Here is a 9,755-nt window from a genome sequence, read left to right as displayed (position 1 = left end):
GGCTTATCACAACGTTTATTTAACAACAAGAACACAAAACATGTTTACATTCAGTTACATTTACTCGTACAAAACTCAATGAACACAGTACAAATAAAGATCACACTTGCCAGCTATAAAGTATTCATATGCATCACAGACACAGCGCAATACAATAATGAGACTCAAATGTCAGGTTACGAAGTGGTATATAGCTACCTTACTACAGTAGTTAGTATAATATTTAGAAAAAACTATCAGAACGGTTAGTGCTATGTACATTACAATACCTGCATTGCTGCATTCCAACGTTGGTATATGGGCTGCATGCGTGTACTCATCGCACACTAAAAGCATTGGGCTGTTCTAAATGCAAAGGTAGTATTTTAATGGGGAACTACATATTGAATGACTGAGTGTGGTTAAGTAATATGGCTATTCAGGAAGCAAGCAGTCTGATAAAATATTACGTGTTTCGAATCGGAACAAATTGGAACCAAGTGTGCTCGACTGGAACCAGCATTAATGCTACACTCAGCACAACCATTCAAACGTTTTTTGAGCTAACAGCAATCAAAATGAGAGTGCTTATATGTAAATTTCATTAATTGAAGATCTGCATGCAGTGGTAAATCACTATTTTGTGGAATCACCTCATAGTGGACGTGCTACATTCATAAAAAATTTCTTAGGAACTGTATTTTCAAGAGGGTGATGAATACTATGGTTTCAAAATACTAATATGTCTGGTAAGTAGTATTAGCATAGCAACAACCATCATTTGTCATACAGCAAAACACAAAACAGATTCCAGACTGCTTATGACTAATGTCAAACAGCTATGGCTTTCAACAGATGTGAGCTTATGGCATCAACTTCGACTTTTTGCACATCAATGAGTGCATAAAAGTATCGGGTGATATCAGTAAAAAGAGTCTATTCCAGGCCTGCGCTTATATGTTTCTTTCGTAGTATGAAGTTTTGTGAAGAGTGCAGCTAGAAGCACTAGTGATATTGGAATGCCTGTATATGAGTCCATATTGTTCTAAAGTTACATCAGACAGCTAGAAAGAAGGAAAGAAACCCCACACACTTACAAGTAAATTCGCAGCTGCTGCTGCTGCATGAGTGAGGTAAACAATGCCCCATCATAGCTGACTAGCACAAATATCTCACTCCTTAGACAACATTCTGCTGCCGGTTGTTCTTCAGGCGAGTGTAGGTTCCTTCTTTTCTCTGTAAAAGGTAGGAGGGAAAAAGGGAAATTATGAGCAAGCTGTTAGTTACCTGCAAACATAATAAAGCCTTTCTCCTAAGATGATTTTTATGCTCGCTCGTATTGTGGAGTGTGTAAAGTTAGGCATAGGAAAAATTGTTTCATGTTAGCCTGTTTAACTGATGTGGCCTCTCTGCTTAAGTGAAATTTCCTGGATTTAGCATATGAAGAGTTCTGATACCGCATGCGGTTTATAATTTGAGTTTGTGAGCGTGGCTAGTCTGTGGGAGTGAAAAAATGACAATTATGATCAGATTCGTACGTTTACCATTAGGTGTCCGGAGTTCATACTTCTGATCCGCTGGTATTTCAAAAGCATTCTAAATGAGCATCATGCAACTCAAGCGACATACACTCTGAATGGAATTCAGAAATTATGTGCTTTATTACAACTGCGATTCATTTATTTGTTGCAGTGAGGTTACATTATCATACTTTAGGTTGCTGTGGTTGAGGTGTGGGCGAGTTGATTCACAGTTAACGAACAGGAAAACTGTGAAACAGACAATGCACAATATGAAGAAAAAAAGCACAACCACCAGCGCTTATAGTTTGTGCATCGTCCGTTTTGCACCGTTCCTCTCTTTGTTAATCGTACTTTAAGACAGCATTTAAAAGTGGCGGTATCTCTTGCAACGAAAACATTGCCTCCCATAATTAAAATCAGTGGTAATTTGGCTGTTTTTTTCTCACCAAATGCAACGCGCTTTCGAAATGTTTGCTATCTGCTACCTGCAGTGATGGGGAGTATAATGCCAATAAAGCTTCCAACAGCACTTCAATTTCAGGGAAAATCAACTTTATGAAATGCTTGTTAAGAATTGTTCATGCTAACTCAGTATTCTGTTCTCAGTAATATTAATTTTCGAAAAGTTGCGTGAAAGCACTATAGTACGAGGGCCCATGACTGCACTTAATGTTCGTGTCCCGAAGTCGTTTTAGAGCCCTGAAGGACCTCTGCAACCATCATTCAGCTTAATGCAGGTTTGCGCTGAATGCCAATTAAAAACCTAGTGGAACAGCATAACATTCCCATTTGAGTCAGGTGTCGTTCAGTGTAAGTGCATTCAAGACTTTAATGGAGCATGGGCTGCACTACACTGTCTGCATTACAGAATTTTACCCTTTTGGGGTGTTGTTACTGATGTTGCAGTTTGTACAAACTGAATATGTTTGCCAGTATGACTTGGCATGCAAGCACAAGGCTGTCTGTAGAGTAAAGCATTATTTGAAGCCACAATTATTGGATCCTGCTCCTTCACAATAGAAGCTCAATAGATGCATGCAATGTGCATGTTGAAGCTGTTGCAGGGGTTGTGAATACATGTATTGAAACGGGCTATCAGAGCAAATGCAAAAAAATTGGTGTGAAGACCTCGAACATAAGCACTCTGGGTACACATGGAAGCTTTACTATTATGATCTCGTTCATTGTGCTGAAACACTGCATTCATTCAAACTATGATAACAAAAATGAGTATCAGTGGCATGCTAGCATTAAAGGGACACTGAAATGATTTGCAAACAATGCGGGATTACGAGCGCAAACTGTAGTCCGGAGTCCCCGGGCCCTGTTTCGACCACTCTGTGCGCGTTTACGCGAATTTACTTAGTAGAGAAATCAATTCGAAAATGCTGTCCTCCTCTCTTTATGCTCGCCCATTTTCTGTGGCGTTTTCGTGTGACGTCAGCAGGAGAGGAGCTGACAATTGGCTGCGCTACTGGCGCTACTGCACGGCTCGCCGACCTTCCGCGACCGAGTCAGTCGGCCCACCGTTTAGTCTGCTGGCCGCCGACGGGTCGTCGCAATTCGATCAGTTGAAACTAAGCCACAACACGTTTGGGAATGGAAGAATGCGCCTTTCTTTATTTCGTTAGTTTGTACACTGTATCTAGCTCCAAGTCAAGGTCGCTTCACACAAGCGCTGCACAAGCGCACATGCGACGCTTCGCTGACTGGTACGCCAGTAGGAAAATATAAGGCCTCTTGAAGGGGGAGAAGAGTGAGCGAAGTCAATATAGATACTAAGGAAATAAAATCAACTGATATTTTTACCGTACAGCGTAAAACTAGGGTGCGGGAAGCACTTTTTTGCGCTGGGCGAACAAGCAGAGCGGTCAGGAGCACGACTACGCATCTGCGAACGCTTTCCCGTCTACGAAATGCAATTGCTAGATGTGAGCTATTGTGGAAACTCGGGGGACGCTTACTGCACGAGCGCAATACAACAAATAGTCACCTAAGCTGCTTGAAATACTAACACTAAATAAAAGTGTAAACTGGTTATACATTATATACCTGATATTTTCAATATCCGCCACCGGCCCCCTGTGGCCTAGTCGTCTGGTGTGCTAGGTATGTCACCGCAAGTGTTTTGCCAGTCACAAGTTCGAATCGCCGCGGGTACATGCTTTTTTTTATGAGTTAACTTTTTCGTTTTTCGCCAATGTTTTCTATACTGAGTTCACCTTTTTTTGGGCCGCAACGTTCATTGCTCCACGAACTAGTCCACAGAACTGGCGCAGGCTGGCACTGCCGCGCTAGCGAGCGTTGGCGTGCTGTTGCCATAAGCACCGACTGCTTGCGGGCAGTGGGCACAGGGCACAGGCCAGAATCAACAGACCCTTGGCCTGGTGCGAACACGCTTTTTACTATACAGGCATGAGCGAGGCAAGCTCCAAATATGGGGGAAAAGCGCATGCATTTGAACGTCTGCGGGGACGCGGAGGGCGTTCAGTGCACTGCGTAGGCCTCAGATAGTGAATGCTACGATTCCAAGCCGTCCTGGGAGGCGTATCTTATGCATTTTACAGCCGACAACATGACAGAAGCGCGGTACTACGATAACTGGGATATTGAGAATGCCCTTCCAACGACGCCATCGAATGTCAAACATGTTGTTTTACAGACCGAAACCGAAACTTGTTTGATTGCTAACCTTGGGCATCGTCCAATCACGGCGCCCCCTCCTCCTAACGTCACAGCTTAGTTTGTGCGGCCGCTGCAAACCGCGCATGGTAGTTTTTCTTCTTTCGCGCTTTGTAAAATAATTACCGATTTGTCAACCGGATAAACGATGAAAAGTGTGCTAATTTGAGCCAGTCTACACAGTGCAAGCAAAAACGGGAGCTTGACAAATTCACTTCAGTGTCCCTTTAAGTTACCCAGCAGAGGTTGTTAGCACTGTGCGTGAAAGAAATACGCTATAAGCAGCATTGTGTTCGACAAAATGTGAAAAAGGTGAAGATGTGAAGGCAAAGGATGCTATCTGAATTCAAAAAAGCAGAACTGATGCAAGTAAGCATTAGTTCAAAGTTTCTACATAAACGGTTGGCTGGGTGATCAGCAGAGAAACATGACCCAACCCTAGAGAAAATGTAGCTGGTCCCTGCTGGTTTATGGCCAAATTCCCAGCTGGGCGCTGCTGGTTTGGACTAGCTGGGACCAGCAGCGCTCAGCTGGGAATTTGGCCATAAACCTGCTGGGACCAGCTACCCTTTTCTCTAGGGAAGAAGAACATACAGACATGGTAAAAAGTCACCATGTCTGTTGTGTTCATTTAAGCCTTGTTTCTTGGCTTTCCTAGCTCAACCCAACTAAGCAATTTACTAACCAGCCAAATTTGAAGCTCTATGGATTTAATGTCAGCGTGCCTATGAAAATCTATAAGGACTACTATGCTTGATGCAACAGCACATTTTGTTCATGCATTGGTACGTTGAAATTTATAAGCAAGAAAGATTTTTCCTGACCTGTGATTTTTAAACTGAAGATTCGCCTAACTTGAAGGCGCTCGCAGCAGCACAGTTAATGAATTACATTCCCGTAGTTAACACTGGCTGTTTGACACAAACAGATAAAAACAACCCAAGCTGCTAGGTCCTATGACTCCACGGACAGAATATTGAATGGGAATGTGAGGCCATATTTGGTGCACTCCAGGCATGGAGCCTAAAATGAATAACTTGGGTGTGTGCAACCTGAAGTGGTGTTTTTCATGGCAAACTGCAAAGCTAGCAGCGAAAAGCTCGAGAGCAAAGTCAGAGTATGGTTATGTTGTGGTGAATAAGGAATGAAATTCCTTGCAGGGATCTGTGGTGAGTGTTATCAGGATAACGCACTTGCATTCCTATGCCATTGTGCAGCCAGAAGTGATTTCGGTTTTGTGTTTTTCCTTTTAACTTCACTTCTCCACATGCCCGTGCACCCACACACCCTCATGTGGGTGCACGGGCATGCATTTCACTAAATGCATTTTATGGATAACATCTGTTGGGGCAGGCCCTAGTTGCATGGAAATGACACTGTTGTGATGCAGACCCTATGAGGAACAGTAGCATAAATTTATGCAAAACATGAGAATATTTAGCGCTTCCTTTACTAAGGATATACTGTGGTGCCACCTCAAGCAAAACACTTTGCTTTGTGTAAGTGGTACCATTTAGGCAGAATTTTCTAGCTGCTTCAACAGAATCTCACCTTAAATCTCTTTAAACAGAAAGTGGGTGTGAAGCTTAATGTTTTTTTTAGTGGTTGGAGTTATGACTGTGGACAAATTTGTGATGCTTTACTAGTGATGTGGTTCACAAGTTTTCCACATAAAAAGAACAGCAGACTGAAATATCCCCAAATTTGCACATACTGTTGGCTACATAAAGGCTATAACGTATACTAGAGCAGGCAAAGCTTATCAGTGCTGTGTCTTTCATCATGATTTTTATGTGCTGTAGTTGTCACCGTTCTGTTATCAAGCAGGCTTCAGTAATCATGCCAGGAGGTTAGTTACTTTCTGTGTAATTACTGAAATCAGTCCTGAAAATTTAATTGTGGAAGTTGTAGCATTGTGTCTTTAGATCAGTTGGTTTATTAAATAGGGCAGTCATGAAGCATCATTAGGATGTAGACAAGGCCAGGAGCCAAACATAGCGCTCACTAGTTCTGTAGCTGTAGTGCCTTTTTAACAACCTTATAATCCCTTCTTTTATGAGTCGTCCGTCGATGCTGGAATTGTGCAGGCAACTCAGTTATATACATCAGCCTCATGATAATATATATTGTTCTGCAATACACTAGGTGCAGCTAATAGCTAGACTGGCCAAGCTGTAGCCAGCAAGCTGATGACAGTGGGAAATACATGCAAGCTGAGCGAATCAAAGTGTAAGTAGGAAACAGTTGAGATCAGTGAAATTAATGGAAGTGCAAGTAAGAAGCAGGCAAGGTGAGCTAAGACAAGAAAACATAGGCAGTAAAATTCATCAGTGCACTTTCCAAGTTTCTAACAAAGTTAGATATCACTCACGTCATTTTCTAAAGGGGTCCTGAAGCACAGAGCATTTACAATCTTGCACAAACATACCTGCCAACTCTTCCAAATTTCTGTAAAATGTACGAATTTCGACCCGTCTTACGATTTGAGGATTCTTGCCTGAAATTTTAATTTTGATTTCCGAAAAAAAAAAGAAACATTATTAAAACGACACTGTGGTACCTTGCGCCGCCACGAGAAAGCAATACGTACTCTTGCTATCATCATCAGCAGAAGCTGCGACTTCTATCATGTTCTCAGGGTAGGCTATGCATCCATATCCAGAAGTCGCTACCACCTTGGCAAGCCTGTTTATAGCACGTTGCTTGTGGGCAGGTTAGGAATTCCTTGTTCACATTGCTCTTCGTATGACTGCCACGTGCGATGTAGTATGACCTGTGGCATGACCGCTGTAGTTGTTTCGCAGTGCAATGGTGGGCTCGAAGCCATGAGAGTACTACCAAGTGTTTTTGAAATCGTACACGTCAGAATTTTCATGCTTCGTGCCGTCTAAGAAAGGAGAGAAGTTTGGATTTTGTACCACAGGCGCCTGTGATGTGAACCTTTTGCATGGTGGCAAGTCTGACATCAAGGTCCACATCGCTTCAAAAAAGCACCAGGGATACGTGCGAGCCGCAGACAACCTTTAGCCAAGCTTGACAGGTTTTGTGCGCAGTGATAGCGCTAGACTTAAAGGAGCCATGAAGACAAAATACAAGTTTATTTTATTCGAAAGATTACGTGTTTTATAGTGCCCCCAGCGCTTGTCCGGATGCAAACAATGCTTTATTCACTACGAAATAATTCAATTTAAGTTAAAATTTTGATTCTCCTGCTAAATCGCGTGTTTTCCTGGTCTGCAATGACATCACAGGAACCGACCGCTCAGGAACTGATTGCGGCACGGTCCGACTCGACCCTCCTCCTCTCGCGTGGAGCCTCGTTTACTGTTAGTCAACCTAGATGGTGCCACCATACCGTGGCAAGCTGTTTTCTGCCTTTGGTTTGTTTTTGTTCAGGAAGAAATTACTCGCTTCGTGAAACATAGTGCTCACTCGACAAACATGGTCATGTAAGACACCCTTGCTTGCGTCAATCGGCCTGTGTCGTCTGAGACAAACCCAAAGCCCCGCAGTCCTGTGCAGCTAAACCAAGCATAGTGCGCGCAGTACCAACAGCAGTACGCATCGGTACTTCTCTGTTTACGTGTGATTTCGTAATTTCCACGGTTTGTCCCACGATTCTTGCGTGCTTTAAAAACAATGTGCCCTAAATTTAGGTGCAAATAGCTCGTTCGGCAAGCTTATAAGCTCTGCCTAATTTGCGTTTGCTTTCGCCGGCCTCCGCCAATCGCAGAGCTGGCTCGAATGACATCATAGGTTCTGTTGCGGGAAATGGGCTAGTGGGTCGCATGACCATTCCCTTTTTTCGTATGTTGCGTATTTGGGCCAAGTTTACTTTAAAAGTGGTGTCACTATGATTCTAACGAGGCAATCTTTTGAATGAACCAAACTTGTGTTTTCTCTTCTTGGCTCCTTTAAGTCTGATTCGTGCAGAATGCCTCTTCACGTCGTAAAAGTTGAACACAACATCCCACTGAGTGTCAGCAGTTACACTCAGAGGAGTTGTTGCTTATTACTTTTCAAGACGAACAGTTTTCACTTATGGTTGTGAAAATGTGAGAATGCTTGGAACAGAACGTTAATCCTTCTAAACTGAAAAAATTAAATGTGCTACCCCCCCCCTCCCTTCGGTCTGCGGGTTTTACGAATTTCCGGGTCACCCTGTTGGCAGGTACGCACAAAGTAATCTCCCGCAGAAATTTCTCAAATGCTATTGTTATCAAAAGGGTCACTGTAGATCAAAAAAGTAATTGCTTCCCTCTCTTTGTTTTTTGCAATGCAGTGGAAGCTACAGGGCACTGGCTGAGGATAGTGCCTGGCGCTATCTTGTGCACGTCTTCATAAACCTTCAGTTTGTGCTCGGATTGCACATGTGGTTTCTTAAAGCTTTACAGGGTTGTAGCACAATTTGTTGTGCGTGCACTGAGATTGTAATATTAGCGAGACCAGTGCATGACCACAATGTTGGGCACAAGCAATTTTGGCAGAACCTGACTATGATGAACATAGCTTATTAATGCTATGATGAGCCCATGGGTTTAATTTGGCTTCATGCTTTGCTCCAGTGCTCACCCACATGGCTGCAGCAATCGATGCTTTCATAAGTGATCGATGCATGTATAAGTTTTTATAATACTGTGTTGCGGGCATACAGAATGAAAATGAAGGTGGCTGCCAATAATAGCAAGCATTTCCTGTTTTTGTGAATTTGTCAGTGCAGTTCATTGCTTTTTTGCTCGTGGGGAAGCAAAATTACAAAGTACAAAAGTTAGTTGCACCAAATGCTTGCACATGCACTGCTCAATTAGGTGTTCGGAAGAGCACAGCTGTGACCCACAAACGAACTGCAATTTTTAGACTTTTTAAGAAATGATAAGTTGCATACAGTAAGTTTTAAATGAAGGAGGATCACGGTAGCTGCAGAGACAGCACATTGTACTAGCTATAGCAGCTTCATACAAGCTTCTCTGTATACCTCAGAATGGTAACTGATGGGGCTAAATGGCACATGACAAAAGTGGGTGTAATAAGACATAAGGCTGGCTGTCAGCTCACACATTCATTGCTTAGAGGATGCTTCAGTGCAGCCGTGCTGCGAAAAGGAAAGCAAAAATTACAAACAAAAGGCAAGAGATAATGATGCACAGTTTTCTTGTGCACTAAACATTTTCTCACCCGAGGTGCAAGCTACTGCAAATATCAAGGGCCAAAAATATGTTAGGCTACGTAAGTTAGTTTTCTGAACCTGGGCTAACTATTAATAAGTTAGGCCTAAGCAAGCACAAGTTTTTGAACATGTTAATAGTTCGGTAGGAGGTTGTTGAAAGTCACGTAATTCTGTTCTGCCATACAAATTGGTGTGCACCATCCTTTGAAGTGCTACGAGCACAGTGCACAATTTTTTATGCCTTTCATAGCCATCTGAAAACAGGTGTTTGTGCTATTTAGTGTTCATTTCTCTTGTGTGTGTAAAGGCCAAACCACATGCACGCGTTAAACCGACGTACTCGCGCAACGACGTATGCCTGCGGCGGCATACACCGCTGCCTTTACGCTGGCCGACGACGTCGG

At 42.9% G+C, this 9,755-nt stretch overlaps 1 protein-coding gene across 25 annotated transcripts in view; it reads right to left on the bottom strand.

The window, feature by feature from the left end:
• Positions 1–9,755, bottom strand: part of LOC144158761 (cell adhesion molecule Dscam1-like) — a 172,348-nt gene continuing 162,593 nt past the window's right edge. For all 25 annotated transcript variants that reach the window (XM_077689884.1, XM_077689897.1, XM_077689899.1 and 22 more), the window contains one exon: positions 1–1,215. In XM_077689884.1, the coding sequence (XP_077546010.1) occupies positions 1,159–1,215 (57 nt within the window). In that variant the 3' untranslated portion in view covers positions 1–1,158. The remainder of the gene's footprint in view (positions 1,216–9,755) is intronic.

The sequence above is a fragment of the Haemaphysalis longicornis genome, unplaced genomic scaffold, assembly GCF_048455015.1.
Source record: "Haemaphysalis longicornis isolate Haplotype H1 unplaced genomic scaffold, Haemaphysalis longicornis Haplotype H1 scaffold_10, whole genome shotgun sequence".
Lineage (NCBI taxonomy): Eukaryota > Metazoa > Arthropoda > Arachnida > Ixodida > Ixodidae > Haemaphysalis > Haemaphysalis longicornis.
Note: the sequence above shows the minus strand (reverse complement) of the source record. Positions and strands in the feature narration are given on the sequence as shown.